The 23965-nt window shown below is 43.4% G+C and overlaps 1 protein-coding gene across 3 annotated transcripts in view; it reads right to left on the bottom strand.

Annotated features, from left to right (window-relative positions):
• The window catches only part of adam8a (ADAM metallopeptidase domain 8a), a 52577-nt gene that overhangs the window by 4855 nt on the left and 23757 nt on the right, over window positions 1-23965 (bottom strand). Inside the window, exons 13-24 of one of the 3 annotated variants that reach the window (XM_078199611.1) lie at window positions 21572-21661; window positions 20458-20653; window positions 17807-17909; window positions 15880-16060; window positions 14807-14884; window positions 13909-13993; window positions 11780-11903; window positions 10252-10432; window positions 7869-7976; window positions 5126-5197; window positions 2272-2325; window positions 749-826 (exon numbers count right to left, since the gene is read on the bottom strand). In XM_078199611.1, coding sequence (XP_078055737.1) covers window positions 749-826; window positions 2272-2325; window positions 5126-5197; window positions 7869-7976; window positions 10252-10432; window positions 11780-11903; window positions 13909-13993; window positions 14807-14884; window positions 15880-16060; window positions 17807-17909; window positions 20458-20653; window positions 21572-21661 — 1350 coding nt within the window. Of the gene's footprint in view, window positions 1-748; window positions 827-2267; window positions 2326-5125; window positions 5198-7868; window positions 7977-10251; window positions 10433-11779; window positions 11904-13908; window positions 13994-14806; window positions 14885-15879; window positions 16061-17806; window positions 17910-20457; window positions 20654-21571; window positions 21662-23965 lie in introns of all 3 variants that reach the window. The other 2 variants (XM_078199612.1, XM_078199610.1) reach the window with 2 other exon arrangements.

A 23965-nucleotide genomic window follows, 5' to 3' on the forward strand; every position in this document is an offset into this window, starting at 1 on the left:
TAATGCTTTGACACAATGCACTCAAAACACTTCATTGACTATCGATGATTACCAACCAGTTGCTCCTGCATTCAGCTCAGCAGGCCGTGACTTAGCAACCGGGACAATGATGGTTGATTTCCAGCAGCAGGACAATATGTATATGTTTGAATGATATAGCTTGGTTCCTCTCTCAAACATGCTACCTTAAAGACAAGCTATCAAGTGGTGCAATATTTAAGACTAAGGATATGGAATTTATTTGCAGCCAGCCTATGTACTGTGATTCGATTTTAAAAGATAGCCATCGTCCTAACTAGATATTCATGTCACACTGAACATTGATCATCTAATATCAATTGCCATCATCATCTCTTCCAGTGCCTACAGCTCTGACAAGGCAGTCAGAGCGCATACTCATGTCTGTTCTCAAAGGTAAAATTTTGTGGGACAGATTGCTAGCCTGTCGCCACTCAACCCCTTTAGCCACATAATGAATAGATGGCCATCAGGTCCCAGGGAGGGACTTGAACACAGAGCCACTGACATCACCCTGCACCACTAAACATCCCTAATAAAGGTTGCGTTGCTGTCTAAATAGAAGTGGAGTTTAAAAAGAATTATTTTCAAGATCAGAGCATGATTTAGAGTAGGCTTCACAATTGGGAGAACATGGATATTGGCTGTCCTAAAGTAGATGAAATTCTTTGCACATCAGTCCTGGTTAAAGAGATGGCATTGGCAGTGTTTCTCACAAGGGGAGGCTTACCTGTGCTCGTTTGGAGGATGCAGCTGGAAAACCTGGTTTGACAGGAGGTAGTGGAGGTTGAATAGTAGGCTTTACTACCTGCAAAATAAAAACTTGTTTTTGTCATATCTTAGAAACCACAGTCACTTCCTCTTATTTTCTGCTAATCGCATCCTTTTCACAAATAGCTTAACTGAACACATTACCAAAAAAAAAAATTCAATTTGGTATTTAACTGGCTGCATTTTAACTTTAAATTATGGATTCAGCACGAAATGAATGTGCTTTATCTAGCTCAGCTAAACGTTGGGATATTGACAGGTAATTCAACTATGCATCAGTGCATTATGCAATATGCGTATGCTGATGTCTTCAATTAGATCTTCAAATACACACTGTCACATGTATGCACAGACATATATAAATGCACAAAGTAGCAGTAGTAGACCATTTGGCCCCTCGAGTCTATTCCGCTGTTCAGAATGATCATGGCTGCTCCTCTAACTCAACACCCTGGGCGGCACGGTAGCACAGTGATTAGCACTGCTGCTTCACAGCTCCAGGGACCTGGGTTTCGATTCCCGGCTTGGGTCACTGTCAGTGCGGAGCTTGCACATTCTCCTCGTGTCTGCGTGGGTTTCCTCCGGATGCTCCGGTTTCCTCCCACAGTCCAAAGATCTGCGGGTTAGGTTGATTGGCCGTGCTAAAATTGCCCCTTAGTGTCCTGTGATGTGTAGGTTAAAGGGATTAGCGGGTAAATATATAGGGATATGGGGTTAGGGCCTGGGTGGGATTGTGGTCGGTGCAGACTCGATGGGCCGAATGGCACATTCTGCACTGTAGAGTTTCTATGATTCTCGCACTCTCTCCCCATAACCACCCTTTGACACCTTTAAGTGTCTAGAAATCAATTTCCTTCTGTGCACAGTTTATTTTCCCAAGTGGTTCTTGAATTGACTCAAACTTTAGAGCAAAAGGGCTTCTGAAAAATCGATATCTCATTGAATAATGGAAAAATAGTCGTTTTTTGATACCAAATCTTGCCACTACTGAGGAAACATCACTTGAAGGATTTGGGAGTTTTCTGACTCTGTTTTATGATCATTACCACATTGAGAACTGCCTTTTCCTACAGGTTACTATAGCCAATTCTCTTTCTACAGTTCCAGTTCATAGTACTATCGTGTGAATGAGCAGAACTCCAATCAAAGGCAAGAACAACAGACGACCATTGCTTTGTACAGAGGTGCAGTGGTTAGCACTGCTGCCTCACAGGGCCTGGGACCTGGGTTCGATTCCCGGCTTGGGTCACTGTCTCTGCGGAGTCTGCATGTTCTCCTAGTGTCTGAGTGGGTTTCCTCCCACAGTCCGAAAAACGTGCTGGTTAGGTGCATTGGCCATGCTAAATTCTCCCTCAGTGTACCCGGACAGGCGCCTGAGTGTAACGATTAGGGGATTTTAACAGCAACTTCATCGCAGTGCTAATGTAAGCTTGTGACTAATAAATAAACTTTTATAGTTTCAACATCTGGAGATAAACCTACCTGTTTATTCTTCAATTCTGGCAGTGGTTTTACTGGGGGAGGTGGAGGTCTTACCTGGAAACAAAAGCCAACACATTTAACATGGGAAGTTTACTTAGCTGCATAATGCAACTTATCCTCCCATCTTGTTTTGTGGTAACAATAACATGGCTACACCTTAATCTTTTCCCCCTTGAGCAATACAATAACAAGTGTTGCACCAAAATAAAAAGACATATAAACACGTCTTAGACCTCACATTACAGGGTGTGCCTACACCACACAGTTTGTGGTTCAAGAAGGTGGTTTAAAACCATTTTGTCAAATGCAATTAGAAATTGGGCTTGCCAGCAACACAATTCCCATGAATGAATTTTTAAAATCTGACTTGTGTTCTGGCACGAGATAGACAGCGAATGCCCATGTGCATGAGGTCATCTTGTTTTAGATGAATATATGACAGTGTATACATTTTTTTAAAAAACAGCCATTAAAATAATGGTCAGAAGTACATTCAGGAACCTTGGCATTTATTTCCTGGTTTCACTTTGCTTGTGTCTGAAGCAAAATACCAATTTTGGGCAAACAAGTATCAATCCCTGACAAAAGCGAAGGTACGGCCATAGTTTGTAATCGGGTACAAGGAGGTACACCAAAGAATGCCAAGATTATTTGTCTCTCCGCCTCGTCTCTTCCTGGCATATTCCCCACAAGAACCCATGGAAATCAAGATTCACCCTGGGAAATTTTAGGCATAAACTCTTGATGGCCTAGTGGGTATTATCACTGGACTATTAATCCAGAAACTCAGCTAATGTTCTGGGGACCCAGGTTCGAATCCAGTCACGGCAGATGGTAGAATTTGAATTCAGTAAAAAATATCTGGAATTAAGAATCTACTGATGACCACAAAATCATTGTCGATAAAACCCATCTGATTCACTAATGTCCTTTAGGGAAGGAAATCTGTCATTCCTTACTTGGTCTGGGTCTACATGCGACTCCAGAGCCACAACAATGTGGTTGACTCTCAACTGCCCTCAGGCAAATAGGGATGGGCAATAAATGCTGACCAGCCAACAATGCCCATATCCCATGACTGAACAAAAAAAACATACAATGACTTGACTCTTGTGCACAATGCATTGATATCAAGATATTTGAGGCAATGTCATTTTGAAAGCAAGCAGAATCGCAAGTTAATAATTATAAATTTTAATAACCATTTAATGGAGTGCCATGATGTGGTTCATCCTCTGCAGTTTGAGAGAGATGCATGGAGCTCAAAACGATAGCAACACGAGAGAAGGTACGGCCATATTTTGTAATCAGGTACAAGGAGGTACACCAAAGAATGCCAAGATTATTTGTCTCTCCGCATATTCCCCACAAGAACCCCTGGAAATCAAGATTCACCCTGTGGGAAATTTTAAGCTTTGGTGGCTTCTCTTGTATGATACAAGAGAAGCCACCAAAGCAAATACTACTTGGAAACTATTTTGAACATATTTTCAGAATTGAATATAAAAACTAAGAAATATTGTAGAATGTTTAATTTTTTAAAAAATTCATTCCTGGGACCTGGGCATCACTCGCTGGCCAGCATTCATTGTCCATCCCTAGTTGCCCTTGTTCAGAGGACAGTTGAGAATCAACCACATTGCTGTGGCTCTGGAGTCACGTGTAGGCCAGACCAGGTAAGGATGGCAGATTTCCTTCCCTAAAGGACATTAGTGAACCAGATGGGTTTTTCCAACAATGGTTTCATGGTCATCAATAGATTCTTAATTCCTGATATTTTTACTGAATTCAAATTCTACCAACTGCTGTGACAGGATTCGAACCAGGGTCCCCAGAACATTAGCCGAGTTCCTGGATTAATAGTCTAGCGATAATACCACTAGGCCATCACCTCCCCTGCTTCACAAAAATAAACTGTAAAGCTGAAAATTGATTTTAAAACATATAAATCATTCCAAGGTATTAATGGAAGTGATACAAAGGTGATGGGCCATAATTTTCTGCAGCAGCGTATCTATCATTTGTCCTTACACGCTTAAATTTTAAAAAAACATCTGGGTGATCGGTCATAGTGTGAGCTGATAACGTCATAGCAAAGGAAACAGAGATCTCAGATCTGACCAAATAGGGCAAACAATTGGGAAGAAAGATTGTGAAATTCACGGAGGAAAGATCGAGAATGACGTGTAATTTAGAATGGGTGAAATCAATGTCAAATCAGTTACAGAAAGAAAAAGAGGAAGAAACATTAGATTGAGTAGGCAGGAGAGAAAAAGATAGAAAGAAAGATTGTCAGTAATAAACACATTAGGGGTACTTGGATTGTAATTGGTGTAGCTTAATTTTCTGTGGTTCATTTAGTTCATGTCTACCACTTAAGTACAGGGACTCCAGCCTGTTCAATATAGTTCATTGATAAGGCCAACAGGATGGTTGCCTTTTTATAAAGCAAAACGTGGTACGACAATTATGACAGGAACTTCTGGGTTTCTGCTTTTAATCATACATCTGGGTAGGATTAATAAGAGTGTGGTTTTTCTCAAATGTTATTTTAACAACAAATCATGGGCCAATGTTTTAATTTGAGTTCATTAAAAACATGAAGTTGTTTCCTGCCACATAAGCCTATTATGTTTAAACACACAAGAAGAAATGATGTAATCCCATCACCAGACTGAAAAGGTCATGTTTGTGAACTTATTCTGGTGATACTTCACTCATCTGGTATGAGATATTTCAAAAACACAAGGGACCAAATATTTACAATTTGGTGTTATCCTCACTTTTCCTCCTAATCATATTATAAAATGCAAAGATTCTAACTAAACAAGCGGACTATATTCTTAACACTCACCGGTACACGTAGAGATGGAACTGGTTTGGAAGGGGGGACTGGACATGGTTCACTCGGTTTCTCCATTTTGTGCTAGAGTCAAAAAGAACATTTTAATTTTCCATCCTAATTTGTACAGAAGGTTTTGTTTGACGGAAATGGTTGCAATAAAACCAGCTAAACATTGAAAAAAGGTACGATTGTGGCCGTTCACAACTTTACTGGATTGATGAGTTTCTACACAGGCAACGTGAATACGTGGCACAGTGGCACAGTGTTTAGCACTGCTGCTTCACAGCGCCAGGGACCCTGGTTCAAATCCTGGCTTGCGTCCCTGTCTGTGCGGAGACTGCACGTTCTCCCTGTGTCTGCGTATGTTTCCTCCGGGTGTACCGGTTTCCTCCCACAGTCCAAACGTCCGTGCTGTTTAGGTGCATTGACCGTGCTAAATTCTCCCTCAGTGTACCCGAACAGGCGCCCGAGTGTGGTGACTAGGGGATTTTCACAGTAACTTTATTGCAGTGTTAATGTAAACTTACTTGACTCAAATAAATAACTTGTCCTTGAGGGACGAGACCAGTTAATAGAGAATAGTAAAATTATAGTTTATTCTAATTGTTTAAGCCAATGTTGAATCCAGGATGCTTGGTATATAGACTCGAGGAAGTATGGAGGCAACTATTCACTTAAACATATTAAATAGATATCTAATCAGCTAAAAGGCAATAATCTCAATTTGAGGTGTGTAAGTTGTAACAAACATGGGTGAAACAAAGTTTATAACCGTAATCATGAAGGAGAAGGTTCTGGGGAAACTGAAAGGTCTGAAAGTGGATAAATCACCTGGACCAGATGGACTACACCCCAGGGTTCTAAAAGAGATAGCTGAGGAAATTATGGAGGCATTGGTGGTGATCTTTCAGGAATCACTGGAGGCAGGGAGGATACCAGAGGACCGGAAAGTAGCGAATGTAATGCTGCTGTTTAAGAAGGGAGGGAGGCAGCAGACGGGAAATTATAGGCCGGTTAGCCTGACTTTAGTCATTGGCAAGATTTTAGAATCCATTGCTAAAGATGAGATCGCAGAATATTTGGAAGTGCATGATAAAGTAGGACCGAGTCAGCACAGCCTTGTCAAGGGGAGGTCATGTCTGACAAATCTGTTAGAGTTCTTTGAGGAGGTAACAAGAAAGTTAGATAAAGGAGAACCAGTAGACGTGATTTATTTAGATTTTCAGAAGGCCTTTGACAAGGTGCCGCATAGGAGACTGTTCAATAAGTTAAGTGCCCATGGTGTTAAAGGTTAGATCCTGGCATGGATAAAGGATTGGCTGACTGGCAGAAGGCAGAGAGTGGGGATAAAGGGATCTTTTTCAGGATGGCAGCCGATGACTAGTGGTGTGCCTCAGGGGTTGGTGCTGGGACCACAACTTTTCACACTATACATTAACAATTTGGAAGGAGGAACTGAAGGCACTGTTGCCAAGTTTGCAGATGATACTAAGATATGTAGAGAGACAGGTAGTATTGAGGAAGCGGGGGGGGGGGGGGCTGCAGAGGGACTTGGACAGGTTAGGAGAGTGGGCAAAGAAGTGGCAGATGGAATACAATGTGGAAAAGTGTGAGGTTATGCACTTTGGAAGGAGGAATGGAGGCATAGACTATTTTCTGAATGGGAAAGTGCTTAGGAAATCAGAAACACAAAGGGACTTGGGAGTCATTGTTCAAGTTTCTCTTAAGGTTAATGTGCAGATTCAGTCGGCAGTTAGGAAGGCAAATACAATGTTAGCATTCATGTCAAGAGGGCTAGAATACAAGAACAGGGATGTACTTCTGAAGCTGTATCAGGCTCTGGTCAGACTCCATTTGGAGTATTGTGTGCAGTTTTGGGCCCCGTATCGAAGGAAGGATGTGCTGGCCTTGGAGGGGGTCCAGAGGAGGTTCACAAGAATGATCCTTGGAATGAAGAGCTTGTCGTATGAGGAACAGTTGAGGACTTTGGGTCTGTACTTGTTGGAGTTTAGAAGGATGAGGGGGGATCTTATTGAAACTTACAGGATACTATAAGGCCTGGATAGAGTGGATGTGGAGAGGATGTTTCCACTAGTAGGAAAAACGAGAACCAGAGGGCACAACCTCAGGCTAAAGGGATGATCCTTTAAAATAGAGATGTGGAGGAATTTCTTCAGCCAGAAAGTGGTGAATCTGTGGAACTCTTTGCCGTAGAAGGCTGTGGAGGCCAGGTCATTGAGTGTCTTTAAGACAGATATAGATAGGTTCTTGATTAATAAGGGGATCAGGGGTTGAGGGGAAAAGGCAAGAGAATGGGATGAGAAAAATATCAGCCATGATTGAATGGCGGAGCAGACTCGATGGGCCGAGTGGCCTAATTCTACTCCTATGTCTTATGGTCTAATCCATTTACAGTTTTGAAATTCCTCAAAAGAACCTTTTATTTTCTTTTAAGTAATGCTGTGAAATTCTTTGGCAGTAACTCTGGACCTTTTATTTTGGCATTGTTAGAAATCCGAAATAAGTTCCGAAGAAAGACCATTCACCTAAAGCATCATTTCTTTATTCACAGTTACTGCCTTACCTGGTGAATATTTCCACCATTTTCTGTTCTATTGTGGCAAGGTGATCATGATGCAATAGCTACAAGTTTATATCAAACAATAAATCAATAACTGCTTATCCTGAAAATGAGCCACTATGTACTTATAATAAATTTGCCTACAAGACTTCATACGTAACGTGATCATACCTGCAGAAAACTTGCTGTAGAAGAGTTCTTGAAGGGAGCTGGTTTTGGAGATTGAGAGTTTGCTGTATTGCTTGTAGAAAAACTCTTGAAGGGAGCTGGTTTTGGAGGCTGTGAGGCAGATGGTTGGAACTTTGTTTATATCAACTTCAATATTATTCCCCTTTTGATCAGTAGCATTGCATTTGACTTATCAATGACGCTTCCCTTACTTGGCATTTTTCCCCCTCACATACTCTTTAGATTACCAAACATACTTTATGCACATAATGAACAATTATTGTGCTGCGACTTTTCGGAAGACTGAGCAGAAACAGCTTAATGCTGTGGTCCCAAGATCACCAGTTCTTGTGAAGCAATTTAAATGACTACATTGACAGCCATAAACATAGACTTGAAGTGGTCCTGTAATCATAGGTGTGATAGCAACTATAAAACAACTACATTATTCTCAGAACAAATTTTCTATGAGATGTTCATAGAATCCCTACAGTGCAGGAGGCAGCCGTTCGGTCCATCGAGTCTGCACCTACAACAATCCCACCCAGACCCTGTCCCCGTATTTACCCCACTAATCCCTTCTAACCTACAAATCCTGGGACACTAAGGGGCAATTTAGCATGGCCAATGCACCTAACCCGCACATCTTCGGAGTGTGGGAGGAAACCGGAGCACCCGGAGGAAACCCATGCAGACACGGGGAGAACGTGCAAACTCCACACAGACAGTGACCCAAGCCAGGAATCGAACCCGGGTCCCTGGAGCTGTGAGGCAGCAGTGCTAACCACTGTGCCACCCATGTAATTGCATAACACTGTCTTATTACTGATTATTTTCTAATCATTTCTAAGCAGTAACATTTATTGTTCTATGCATATATGATACAAGCAGAAAGCATGATGGAGACTCATTAGACATTGTTATCCCATGTACAGTCTTGGCATTCGACAAGGTGCTGCACCAAAGCTGCTACACAAGATAAAGGTGCATGGTGTTATGGGTAAAGTATTAGCATGGATAGAGGATTGGTTAACTAACAGAAGGCAAAGAGTGGGGATAAATGGGTGTTTTACTGGTTGACAATCAGTGACTAGTGGTATCCCTCAGGGATCAGTGTTGGGACCACAATTATTTACAATTTAGTTAGATGATTTGGAGTTAGGGACCAAGTGTAGTGTGTCCAAGTTTGTAGATGACACTCATCTGAGTGGTAGAGCAAAGTGTGCAGAGGACACAAAGTCTGCAAAGGGATATAAATAGTTGAAATGAGTGGGCAAGGATCTGGCAGATAGAGTACAATGTTGGTAACTGTGAGGTCATCCACTTTGGTAGGAAGAACAGCAAAATGGACTTCTGCGTAATTGCGATTTATTTTGCCTCTCAATTGGAGGCTGCAAAGGCCCCAAACTTTGGAATTAACTCTCTTGTCCTGAAGACATTCCTGAAAACCTACCTCGGAAAACACATGCCTACATGAAAGGTGAAGAAGTGGAAATGGTTGAAAGTTTCAAGTTTCTAGGTGTCCAGATCACCAACAACCTGTTCTAGTCCCTCCAGGCTGACACTATAGTTAAAAAAGCCCACTAACGCCTCTACTTTCTCAGGAGACTAAGGAAATTTGGCATGTCAGCTAAGAGCCCCCCCCCCACCCTCACCCTATCCCCTTAATCCCACGTATTTAACCCGCTAATCCGCCTAACCTACACATCCTGGGACACTAAGGGGCAATTTAGCATGGTCAATCCACCTAACCTGCACATCTTTGAAGTGTGGGCGGCACAGTAGCACAGCGGTTAGCACTGCTGCTGCACAGCTCCAGGAACCTGGGTTCGATTCCCGGCTTGGGTCACTGTCTGTGTGGAGTTTGCACATTCTCCTTGTGTCTGTGGGGGTTTCCTCCGGGTGCTCCGGTTTCCTCCCACAGTCCAAAGATGTGCGGGTTAGGTTGATTGGCCATGCTAAAAAAAAAAATTGCCCCTTAGTGTCCTGAGATGCGTAGGTTAGAGGGATTAGTGGGTAAATATTTAGGGATATGGGGGTAGGGCCTGGGTGGGATTGTGGTCGGTGCAGACTCGATGGGCTGAATGGCCTCTTTCTGTACTGTAGGGTTTCTATGATTCTATGAAACCGGGGCACCCAGAGGAAACCCACACAGACATGGGGAGAACGTGCAAACTCCGCACAGGCAGTGACCCAAGCAGGGAATTGAACCCGGGTCCCTGGAGCTGTGAGGCAGCAGTGCTAACCACTGTGCCACCGTGTCGTTTAGAAGAATACCCAATTATATTTAACACATGTTGTAACTGTGTCATGGGACCAGACTATGAATAAATAGAACAGAAGCGATAGTGAGACTAACTGGAAAGGGTTAAGGTGATGGACTTACCTGAGGTGGTGGCCGGTTGGGTATTACTGTGATTTGCAATCGCTGATCATTGCTTGAGGTAACAAGTGGTGAATGTTTTACACGTGGACTCCTGTTGCTAGGATACGCGGTTTTAGAGTTGCTTCTGTCTTTTCGTTCAAATATTGGATTGGACAGGCCATGCGGTGAACGATTTGTTGGTCTGCAATGGAATTGAAATGAAGATTAATGCACAACATTTAAACCCAATTGAATCTGTGGACCCAGAATTCAAATCCCACCACAGCAGATGGTGAAATTTGAATTCAATTGAAAAATCTGGAATTAAAAGTCTAATAAATGGACATGAGAGAATAGAGCTAACGTTTCGAGTCTGGATGACCCTTTGTCAGAAATATTAATAACATTGCATGAAGGAGGGAGGGAAAGCTCTGATTACGATCACAGTTATGACAGACACCAACACAAAAAAATAAGCAGTAAAGAGCGTTTCCAATTAGGCACATTGTGGCAAAATGCAAGAAGCTTTCGACTCTGACCAAGGCAGAGATCAATAATTGGTCTGGCATGTGTTATCGTAGGATCATAGAATCCTTACAGTACAGAAGGAGGCCATTCAGCCCATCGAGTCTGTACCGGTAGCTGGCAATCCCACCAAGGCCCTATTCCCACAACTGCAAACACTTACCCTCCTAATCCCTCTGACACTAGGGTCAATTTAGCATGGCCAATCCACCTAACATGCACATCTTTGGACTGTGGGAGGAAACCGGAGCACCCGGAGGAAACCCACGCAGACACGAGGAGAACGTGCAAATTCCACACAGACAGTGACCCAAGGCTGGAATTGAGCCTGGGTTCCTGGCACCGTGAGGCAGCAGTGCTAACCACTGTGCCACCATGCCGGAGTTAAGAGTTAACATTCATAACAGTTGCACTCACAACTGCTAGATGAACACCTGGAAGTTGCACTAAGAGTAAATTTATGCTGGACTTTATTGAAAGGGAAACAAAAATTGCAAAGTTTCTCACTAAACGGTGGATTGAGTTTATGTACACAGGCACATGTAATAACTTTGGTGTGCAAGGAATTTTGTATTAAAATGAGTGCATTTGACCACAATAATGTTACTTGCTTGGCGTCAGCTGTTTGCTCCAACGTAACACTAACAGTGGTTAGGATTATAATTTATTAAGAGCTCCGTCAGGGTTATTTTGTAGATAATTCAAGCCCAACCCCGAGGAGTCAAAACTTAAATATTTCATCATTCGTGAATCACGAGAATGTTCCGGTTAACTCGTGTATGTATTTGATGAAGTAGGGCGAATGAGAATACGCTACTAGTATATTTCTCTAAATTGCCCAAAAGCAGGAGAAATTTGTGCAGTTTTATGCAAACCTAGCTAACTCCTGTGCTTTGAATTCAGAGAGGTGCACTTGAACAATAAAACCTCTGATTCACATCAGCAACATGGCAGGATTTTTATCCAACAATGTTAGTAACAGCGATTAAAGTAAGGAAATCACAAACTCCCACTCAATACTTACATCTTGCTTATATATCTCTTCATTAAGCATCTTTTATAATACAGAAGTCCACCACTTATCAGGATGAGTAAAATGATGAAGGGAAGGACCACCGAGAGAATAATGATTGTGACAGCATTTCCTACTGAAGGAAAAGAAAGTGTAAATTAATTCATTTCTGCAGTCACAAACTTCTGAGCAGTACAAAAGATTTTAAACACAATTCCAAACAGTATCACAGCTTGGTATGGCTCCTGCTCTGCTCAAGACCACAAGAAACTACACAAGGTCGTGAACGTAGCCCAATCCATCACACATACCAGCCTCCGATCCATTGACTCTGTCTACACTTCCCGCTGCCTCGGCAAAGCAGCCAGCATAATTAAGGACCCCACGCACCCCGGACGTTCGCTCTTCCGCCTTCTTCCGTCAGGGAAAAGATACAAAAGTCTGAGGTCACGTACCAACCAACTCAAGAACAGTTTCTTCCCTGCTGCTGTCAGACTTTTGAATGGACCTATCTCGCATTAAGTTGATCTTTCTCTATGCCCTAGCTATGACTATAACACTACATTCTGCACTCTCTCCTTTCCTTCTCTATGAATGGTATGCTTTGTCTGTATAGTGCGCAAGAAACAGTACTTTTCACTGTATACTAATACATGTGACAATAATAAATCAAATCAAAAAGACCGGATAAGGACAGCAGATTCCCTTCCCTAAAGGACATTAGTGAACCAGATGAGTTTTTATGACAATCGACAATGGTTTCACGGTCATCTTTAGACTTTGAATTCAATACAAATCTGGAATTAAAATTTCACCATCTGCTGTGGTGGGATTCAAATCCTGGGTCTCTGGATTACTAGTCCAGCAACAATACCACTATGCTACTGCCTCCCGTCTGTCTAGAAAACAAAAATTCTTTGCTGGTCAGTCAACTCTCCATGTTATCGGGAGGTAAAACATTAGTTTACTCGTGCTCTCTCCCATGACTTACTTAAAGTAGTTTTTAAAGTTTATTCATTAGTCACAAATAGGCTTATATTAACACTGCAATTAAGGTACTGTGAAAAACCCCGAGTCGCCACACTCCGGCACCTGTTCGGGTCAATGCAACCAGCTCGTCTTTCAGACTGTGGGAGGAAACCGGAGTACCCGGAGGAAACCCACGTAGACATGGGGAGAATGTGCAAACTCCACACAGACAGTGACCCAAGCTGGGAATTGAACCCGGGTCCCTGGCACTGTGAGGCAGCAGTGCTAACCACAGTGCCAATCCACTTCTAACCTGAATCAAAAGGCGAGGAGAGGGGCCAGCACATTGACACGAATGGAAGGCAAAGTTGGGAAGGGCAGCATGATCAGGGGAGAAAAGCGTACGTCTCCTTCACTGCCCACCAGCTCAATGGAGTCCACAGAGCCTGGACTTCTCCCACTCAAACAACGACCACATTCAAGGATCATAGAACAAAGGTGATCTGCCTCAGCTACAGATACTAAACAGGGCACCAAGCAAAAAAGAGATTTTGTACCAGCTGGTCATCAAATAGCATTGGTGTTAGTTGTGTAAAAATTCGTAGCAGGAGCAAAAAAAAGATTAGTGTGAATCTTCAAATAAATTCCAAGAAATTCCAACATTTGCAACTAAATCGAGTCTTTAAATCATTTCGGATCGATAAATCTTTTTGAAATAAACGTTGAAGAGACATGTCGGACATATGTCATCTAACAATTCTGTTCCAATTTTGATACCTGTGTAGAAATGTGAATTGCATTCCTAACAACTGGAGGCTCTTTGGTTTTGGTAAAATGGACATTAAATCTGTTTTGAATTACGAAATGATCATCATCATAGAACGGTTACAACAGAAGGAGGCCATTTGGCCCATTGTGTCTGAACTGGCTCTCTGAAGGAGGCAAGTTGTTATACACAAATACCAGCTTGGCCAGAGGAAATAAATTCAATAATGCCTAGGTTAATGACTTGCTTCTTAAAATCCAAGATTGCAGTTTGCATTGGAAGCGGATGGCAACTAAATGCAGAATAACAATGAGCCCTACAACAAAGTCCTTGTGTAGATGTGGGAAAGTATTACTCCCAGGAGGTGCGTGTACATGAAGAGTCAGCCGATTGGTTAGATTCTTACCTGTTGGCAAGCTACCGTTTTGTGCAAGACAATATGGCGGCGCCCAACCTGGATCACAGTGACACTCTCTCTTGTGGTTACAAACCTTAACACAAATAATTCAAAACGTTACTCACAATTGGGATCTTGTCTGAAATGGAATAAGTCATCATTTCATGTGATACACAAATGCATTAAATGGTGTTATGTGCAGCTTCTCCACACATTCCCCATCAGTCCTGAACATTTTTCTCCAAGTATAGGATCCTACAGTGCAGAAGGAGGCCATTCGGCCCATCGAGTCTGCATCGACTACAATCCCACCCAGGCCCTATCCCCATGATCTCATACATTTACCCTAGCTAGTCCCCCTGACAATTAGCACGGCCAATCCACCTAACCCGCATATCTTTGGACTGTGGAAGGAAACCAGAGCACCCGGAGGAAACCCACGCAGACACGGGGAGAACGTGCAAACTCTGCACAGACAGTGACCCAAGCTGGGAATCGAACCCACGTCCCTGGCACTGTGAGGCAGCAGTGCTAACCACTGTGCCACCCACGTGTATATATGTTCATTTTGAACACTACTATTAAATCTGGTTCCTCTCAGCTGAATTCCAGATCACAAGGATGGAAAATAACCACACAGAAGGAGGCCACTCAGCCCATTGTGTCAATGCTGGCTCTCTGCAAGACAGGAAAGTCCCCTGCCCTCTTCCTTTGGCCCCTCATCTCCCTTTAACACAATTATACCAATTTAAAGGACTGTGTCCTTGGTTGGCTGCCAGTGGAAATAGTTTCTCCTTACTTATTCCCTCAAAGCCCTTCTTAATTTTGAACATCTCTATCAAATCTCTTGTTGGGCAGTTAATGCTTGCATGGAAAGAAAACAGAAAGAATTCTACAGAAGCCATACCCCATGATTATTGCATTTGCCCGAACAGTTTCTTGATCCATAAAGTAGGATGCTCTGGCAATAGCCACTGTGACAGACCTGTAAAAAGACAAATCAAATATATTTTGTGCTTAAAACAATGATCTGACCGGTCACAATCAATCATAAATGAGGTATCTTAACCTGAGGTAGTGGGTGGATTAGATAACACAGCAAGAATTACATTTTAACGATATTTTGTTGAAACTTCATTTTGCTACATTAAATGGGGGAAAAGCAGAGATCACAAATAACCTTAATTTTACACAAGGCCTCATCACATCCTCAGGACCCTCCAAAATGCTTCATAAGCGAGACTATTAATCCAGAAACTCAGCTAATGTTCTGGGGACTCGGATTCGAATCCCACCATGGCAGATGGTGGAATTTGAATTCAATTTTTAAAAATCTGGAATTAAGAATCTGCTGATGACCATGAAACCATTGTCGATTGTCGGAAAAACCCATCTGGTTCACTAATGCCCTTTAGGGAAGGAAATCTGCCGTCCTTACCCTGGTCTGGCCTACATGTGACTCCAGAGCCACAGCAATGTGGTTGACTCTCAAACTGCCCTCAGGCAATTAGAGATGGGCAATAAATGCTGGCCAGCCAGCCAGCGACGCCCATGTCCCACGAATGAATAAAAAAATCCAACAAATTCCTCTTGCTGTTGTGTAGGCTAATGTAGCCAATGTGTCAGTGCCACACATACTGAATGAATGAACGAACGACCAGTTAAATTATTTCTACTGGTGTTGGTCGAGGGAAGAATGTTGGTCAAGACATCAGGAGAACTCCCAGCTCCTCTTCAATTAGTGTCAGGGGTCGGATGTCGGGGACTTACTTTAAGAGACCCTCTGAAAGATGTTGGAATGCAAAGACCATCCTCAGTTCACCTGTCCAAATTAAAAGGAGGGTTGGGATCTAATTTCGACTGGCTGCAGGTGCGGGGGTTGTTCCCCATTCCTGGTGTGCACCAACGGCCATCTTATTTCTAAGACTAGAAACTCTCTCAGAAAGGCTGCCGGTGATAGTTCCTGCTATCATTTCTTACCATCCCATCTCCACATTTGGTTCCTGAAGGGACCAGTCCAGGGTCAGCTGTCGATTCAGTATTTTCGCCCAATGTTGCAACCCTACACAGTTTGTTCCGGAACAGTTTCAGTTCATACTTTGCTTGTGTGACTGGAAACACGTTTCCTCCGACACAGTGCATTTTACCGCATTTAACATCCCTGCAAAAAGGATAAACGCGTCATGGAGAAGTGAAGTGGAAAGGGAGAGATTTTCAAGACCTCGTTCTAACTGACCAATATCTAAAACTAAGGCAGTTGCTAATGAACAGTTTAAAGTAGTTCTTTGAAACATAGGGAATGATTTTGCTGTTATTTATCCACAACTTTCCATTGGAATCCAAAAGTTCCTGAACAGATCTCCAGGGGTGTCCCCAGAGGAACAGGTTCTAAACCACTTGCAAGAGAAAAAAACCTTAGCTCTGCAATCACAAGAGGTTTTAGGTTCCAGTGCAGACAGGACTCTCCTCAAGGCACAGCCCTGTACATCTCACGACTGCTTTCAGATCTGTTCCCATACATATTAAAATTCATTCAAAGGATGTGGACTTCATTAATTAACCCCAAGAAGGGGGAGGTGAGCTGCCTTCTCGAGCCGCTGGAGTCCACGTAGTGTAGATAATGACACAAGAGTGTTCAGAATTGGAAGCAGGGCTAGGGGAAGCATGATGCTACCTGCCAGGGCAATGCCACAACAGGTCTTTTCTAGACCTCCTGCACACGTTCACAGTTGTGTTCCAAGTGTGGAACCTCCATCCAGCCACCGGTGCAGAGAATGTCTCTCGCACCATTTTAGAGTCAGCTGAGAAATCAGCAGCTGATACAAGGCCCCCTTCTTACCACGGGGCTCTCAATGGAAGCCAGGAGCCAACAGACGCACTGATCTTGCATCTCGGAACCAAGAAACACTTTGGCATCCTCAATCAGAGTTCGTAGGTGAACATGAGGGATAGGTCAAAATTGTTTGCAAGTGTCTGCAGCCAGGTACTCAACCTTTTCCCAATATCCCACCCTAGATGTCAGTGCCCAGTCAATCTGGCTGATTCCATGTGTCATTAAGAAGCAGCTGAGTGTATTAGATGGAGCAAACACTACAGGCCCCGGCAGTACCCCATACGTAACGCTGAAGACTTGTATACCAGAGCTCGCTGCTTGACAACATAAGCCACATCCACTACAGGAATCTATCCAACCATATAGATTGCTCAGGTATATCCGAACCACAATGAATGTAACCTAGTCAAGTACAGTACCATCACAGTGGTTAGCACTGCTGCCTCACAGCGTCAGGGAACCGGGTTCGATTCCCAGCTTGGGTCACTGTGTGCAAACTCCACACACATTCTCCCCGTGTCTGCGTGGGTTTCCTCCGGGTGCTCCAGTTTCCTCCCACAGTCTAAAGATGTGCGGGTTAGGTTGATTGGCCATGCTAAATTCACCCTACTGTGGGGGAAATTAGCAGGGTAAATAAGAGGGGTTACAGGAATAGGGCCTGGGTGGGATTGTGGTGGGTGCAGACTTGATGGGCCAGATGCCCTCCTTCTGCATTTGAAGGGATTGTATGAATTCTATCATTTTAAGCAACTGTGGGAAGCAGTCATTAATAATGCCATCAAGTGACACTTACTCACTGTCAGGTTAGTTTGGCTTCCTTCAGCATTTGTATGTCAATTATATATTGCTCATTATGTAATAATGCTCCAAGGCACTTCAGAGTAATGTTATTAGACAAGGTTTGGCACAGAATCACATTAGGACAGGGTGACAAAGATTTGAGCAAAAAGAGGGAATTTCTAAGGAGCAACTTAAATGAGGAGAGATGATTAGGGAAAGAATTCCACATCTTAAAGCCCCAGGTAGCCAAAGGGACAACAACCAATGGCTCAGAAAAAAAGTATTTATAATTACTTTTGCCGACAGGCCTCATAACCAGTTTTAGCTGTTCTGCAATGAACGTATTTATCTCCTCTCGTGTTCTGTTGGAAGCAGTCATCATGCGCCACCATTGCACCTGTAGAATATCAGAGAAAGTATTTCCCTTGTAAGCATGCTCAGTTTAATTAACACATCCGTAGAAAAGAATGTTACATGGACAGATGGCAACTCTTGGAGATTATTCAAAGCAGAAAATAACTTCATGTATTATGAGCAATGGGCACAAAGTCAACATTATATCAACTTGGTTGGAAAATGTCTCCATTTTGAGAGCAGGTTATACAAGTCTTCAGTTTGGTGGAGTGGGTGTATTATTGCTGACATTGGAATGTATCTGTTTCTCTACACCATTGTTAATCTGGTTTCAGACTCTACATACCATGGATGGGAATATCCTCAAAGCTGTTCCCACTCCGCTGGTATAATGTCAAAATTGTGCAGGGACATTGCGAGGTTTTCTCTGTGTTTGCAATGAAATTACAGCGATAGAGTAGGAGCGAATCTGAAGATGTTCCACACCTCTGCAGAGACTGTTTTGGCCCTTCATCTCACTCATTGTCATTATAATCCTCTTAAAAAAGTTGCATCTTGTTCAATCATACCAGAAATGTAGGGAACTCTTACCCAATGATTGGTGAGAATGTGGACCTTGCTACCACAGGGAGTGAAGTGAATAGCTTAGGGGGAAGTTAGACCCAAATACAAGAGAGAAGGGAATAGAGGGTTACTGTGATTAGCAGGGAGCCTGCACATTTGGACAACTGGAAAGGATTGATACCAGGAATGTACAGGCACAATATCTCAAAACCAATAACCTCTGGGCCAAGACCATGCCCAGATTTCAGATCTTGCTAAATTCCGGGTAGCAGAGTCAGGGCAAGCGTGGAATCAAGGGTTGCTCGAATAGACCAGCATGCAAAGGGGCTAACCAGTCAGGCACCACCTTGTGCCAATGCACAGCCTAGCCAAAACGTCCAGGTAGGTTTGTTTTATTTTTCTCCGTTAAATTTGATGCACGGAACATTCTAAAAATGTCAGGTTTTCTGGCAACTCCAGGACTTGGAGATACTGTATCAGTATACACATCAGGAAAGGATTGGCAGGCTGTTTCTCTTAATAAAAGGCAGTTGAGGGGTGAGAGGGGGATAGAGAGAGAACATTTCCTATTGTGGGGAAGCAGCATTAACAGAGGCCATTGTGAGATATCTGATATCCAATGGGAAACTAATTTCTTACCCAATCAATGGTGAGAATGTGGACCTTGCTACCACAGGGAGTGAAGCGAATAGTTGAGGGGGAAGCTAGACAAACATGAGGGAGAAGGGAAGAGAGGGTTACAGTGATTAGCGGGGGACACGCCAGTGGAGCATTAACACCAGCATGCACTGGATGGACCATATATCCTTATGTAATCCCTTTACTGCCTTAGCAACCATCAAAACCGGTCAATTTCTTTAACAATTGTAATAATGTAGTTCTTTCTTTTCAAATTGGTTTTTGCTGTTTTCAGAATGTATATATCTTCCCGCTGTTTATAATCAGTAAGGAGGTTCAATTGGAGAACATTTGCAATTTAATGTGCTGCAAATGTTAAATGCTCGATATTAGAAAGAGATATATTAAGTAATGAGGCACAGTCGGGCAAAACTACGACTGTAGGAACAGAATTCTTGTTCATGTTTATAAGCAAATGGCAACTCAGCAACTCTCAAATAATAAGTGACGGAGGAATGTTGGACCCCAACGATTCATTAGCATGCTTAAGTGAATTGTATTATTATATTTAAACACAGTGGGTTGAGATGGCCCATTGCATTGTGACAACTTCATTATCATCGGTTTCTCAATTGCCAAATTTATTTGGAATAAAAAGAGAAAATGCTGGAAAGGCTCAACAGGTCTGGCAGCCTCTGTGGAGGGAGAAACAGAGTTAACATTTCGTGTCCGTGTGACTCTTCTTCACAGCTCAATTTATTTGTTTCTGTTTAAACAGAAGCAAATCTAAAATGCTAAAAGTTAAAAATATTTCTAAAAAAGTTAATTGCTTCCAGGTTTGAATTTGTAAACTGTGAATAAATGGTGAAAAAAATGAAATTAGATTAAAAAGTGGACACTCAAGCAGATACAGCAAGTTGAGTGTGCTAGCCCATGTGGTGGCTCAGTTATTAGGATCCACAACTGAAGCTGTCTGAAAACTCCCCCCCCCCCCCCCGCCCTATCGAAATATGAAATAGAACAGAATGACTGGAACAATGTCAATCCTAACTGGAGTAGAACGTGCTAGGCACAGCAAGCCGAGTAACATGGTGGCACAGTGGTTAGCACTGCTGCCTCACAGCGCCAGGGACCCGGGTTCGATTCCCAGCTTGGGTCACTGTCTGTGCGGAGTCTGCACGTTCTCCGCTTGGGTTTCTTCCGGATTCCTCCCACCGTCTGAAAGACGTGTTGGTTAGATGCATTGGCAATGCTAAATTCTCCCTCAGTGTACCCAAACAGGCGCCGGAGTGTGGCGACTAGAGGATTTTCACAGTAACTTCATTGCAGTGTTAACGTAAGCCTACTTGTGACACTAATAAATCAACTTAAAATTAACAGTTTGATGATTTTAGATTGAGAGAGTTTACCTGTCCCCCACAGAGTAACACAGTGGCGTTGATGAGTGGGGCACTCGCCATTGTAGCAGTAGCCTGCCCCATTGCTGCAGGGAGAACCATTCATTTTGAAGGCATCTTCTGAACACTGAGCACTCACACCATTGCAGTAGTCGGACAGATCACACTCACGCCGTGCGGCCCTGCATACTTGACCTGCTGGTTTGATCTGAATTAAAACAAGCAAATAGACCACCTGAAGTATCAACTCACAAACAAAAGAATTCAACATGTAGCACAACAATAAAAAAATAAATATGGGGACGCAATCACCTCATCACAGAATACAGATTGCAAAACTCTGACTCAGTAAACTTGCCCGACTTGCAAATGAATCATAAAGGAGTAACAGACAGCCATTAAAAATTGTTTGTCGGTTCCATAGACTACACAGACATAGGGTATTGGAGAGAGGGCGACACAGTGGTTAGCAATGCTGCCTCACAGTGCCAGGAACCCGGGTTCAATTCCGGCCTCAGGTCACTGCATGTTCTCCCCGTGTCTGCATTGGTTTCCTCCCATAGTCCAAAGATGTGCTGGTTAGGTGCATTGGCCCTGGTACATTGCCCCTTAGGGGATTAGCAGGGTAAATATGTGGGGTTATGGGGATAGGGCCTGGGTGGGATTGTGGTCGGTGCAGGCCTGATGGGCCAAGTGGCCTTCTTCTGCACTGTAGGGATATCTTCAGATACATTAATAAACTTGCACCAGATTAACACTTAAATACATCAGGGAATAATTTTAATGCAATTATTTTTTCAAACAAAAAAGTGTTCTAAAATGCTGCTTGTTGTTCTTGAGCCGATTAAATCAGCAAGAAAGCTGCTACAAAGAGCATGGTTTGCATCTGGGTCACCAACTACACTCAATACGGAAACTCAATCAATGGCAAACACTGGAAGGACTCCCTGTTCCAATTGCTTTGTGCAATCTTCAAATTCCATCTGAACAGGTAGGAGCTGCCTCTAGTTATTGGCTCATCAGGAACAGGACACCTCGAACTTCCTCAGTGCCAGTCTAGATTACACAATCCCAAATGTTATTGCCACGAACAAAAGATAAAGATAGAGGTCATGTGTCTTTGTACCTTGCAGTTCTGGCAGCATTCTCCATCAGCACATTTCGCTCCCTCCTTGAATCTGCAGGTTGTAGCATTGCAACAAAGATTGGTACATTCCTGCAAGGGTAAAAAACAATCGGGATTATTTGTACACAATAATCCTAACCAACCTTCAATTGCTGTGCTTTCAAACAACTTACAACGTCTGGGTGTACCTCAATTCAGAAATCAATGTGAACCAGAGATTAATCCCAGCCTTCATCTTCAGGTATTTGCAAATGGATTGTAAAAAGAGGATTCTCACGTTGGCATTGATGTAAAGTGAAGTAAAAGTGAAGTTTATTTATCAGTGTCACAAGTAGGCTCACATTAACACGGCAATGAAATTACTGTGAAAATCCTCTAGTCGCCACACTCCGGCGCCTGTTCGGGTACACTGAGGGAGAATTTAGCCACGGCCAATGCACCTAATCTTTGGATTGTGGGAGGAAACCGGAGCCCCCGGAGGAAACCCACGCAGACACGGGGAGAATGTGCAAACTCCACATAGACAGTGACCCACGCTGGGAATCGAACCCGGGTCCCTGGCGCTGTGAGGCAGCAGTGCTAACCACTGTGGCACCGTGCCGCCCTTATGTCGATATCAAACAAACACAACACAAGAGGAGTCCCTTGTCCTGGTATCATTCTAGTGACCCGCTCGCCAGGATTCGATGCACTAGATTACCAGCTCGGATCATCAATCTGGTTAGTGTCTTCAAAATGTGGTAACTTGTTAGAGTTCAACACTCTCACCTCACCCTTCCTGCTCCTTATAATTCAACATGTTCAAAATAAATCACTGCAAAAGGTTGTTACCATTCTCAGTCATCAAGGATAAATATGAATGTCTGCTAGCAGCACAATAATACTACTGCCAGAATTTTACTACCCCGCTCGCCATGGGAATTGGAGCGGGCGAGGGGCGGACAATGGGAAGGCCCATTGATCTTGGGCAGGATCTTACGGTTTCGGAATGAGTGAAGCTGTAAAATCCTGCCCAGTATGTAACGCATCAGTATTGTGGTTTATTGGATAGTTAAGGTCCAGAGGTTATTGTTTACAATTTTAACAAATGAATGCTTTGCATGTGAAATTGGTCTAATCTTTACCACCTAGAAGGAAAAGGCAAGATGGAAGTTGCCAGTTATCCTCCAAGCCATATACCATCCTGCTTTGGAACTATCTCGCCATTCCTTCACTGTCACTGGGTCAAAATCCTGGAACTCCCTTTCGAATAGCACAAGTGGGGGTAATACATCAGATGGACCGATCGTTCACTATCACCTCCACAAGGGCAATCAGACTGGAGCAATAAATTCTGACCTAGCCAGTGATGCTCACATCTTTCGTAAGAACAAGTTTTACAAGTGGGTTCGTTGTGAATCGGCTGCTGCTGTAGAATCACAGAGGCCATTTGGCCCATCGAGACTGCAACAACCACAATCCCACCCAGGCTCTATCCCCATAACCCCATGCATCTTACCCTAGCTAGTCTCCCTGACACTAAGGGGCAATTTAGCATGGTCAATCTACCTAACACACACATCTTTGGAGTGTGGGAGGAAACCGGAGCACCCGGAGGAAACCCACGCAGACACGGGGAGAACATGCAAACTCCACATAGACAGTCACCCAAACCGGGAATTGAACCTGGGTCCCTGCGCTGTGAGGCAGCAGTGCTAACCATTGTACTACCGTGTCGCTCTGATTTTCATTCTACCAGAACAATCAGCCAAACTCTTGTTGAAGATGCTAGTTTTCTAATCTCACCTTTACACGGTTTGAAATGGAAAACCTTATTTTCTAAGTCAATGGGAAATAAAAACTGGTGTGGTGTATAACAGGCTGTCGATCTGTTAAGAGCCTGCTTCACACATGGACCAGTTTCACGCCCATAATGCTTCCAGCATTGTTCAGTCTATTTTAATACAAGCAATATGGAAACACCAGCATCACTGAAACCTATTATCAATATCTCTGAAACCTATTAGACGATTACATGGTTTGCAAGGGCTGATCGTCTGGATGGACAGAGTCTCACCAACAAGAATCAGAAAGTCAGTTGATGCATAGCCCCATGTGTTTCTGTCGCTTAATATTAATGGATGGAAAATGGTGAATAATAGCCTGAGATTGGGCAGCACCGTGGTACAGTGGTTAACACTGCTGCCTCACAGCGCCAGGGACCCGGGTTCGATTCCCGGCTTGGGTCACTGTCTGTGTGGAGTCTGCACATTCTCCCCGTGCCTGCGGGGGTTTCCTCCGGGTGCTCCGGTTTCCTCCCACAGTCTGAACGATGTGCTGGTTAGGTGCATTGGTCGTGCTAAGTTCTCCCTCAGTGTTACCCGAACAGGCGCCCGAGTGTGGCGAATAGGGGAT

Source organism: Mustelus asterias, chromosome 28 (assembly GCF_964213995.1).
Source record: "Mustelus asterias chromosome 28, sMusAst1.hap1.1, whole genome shotgun sequence".
Lineage (NCBI taxonomy): Eukaryota > Metazoa > Chordata > Chondrichthyes > Carcharhiniformes > Triakidae > Mustelus > Mustelus asterias.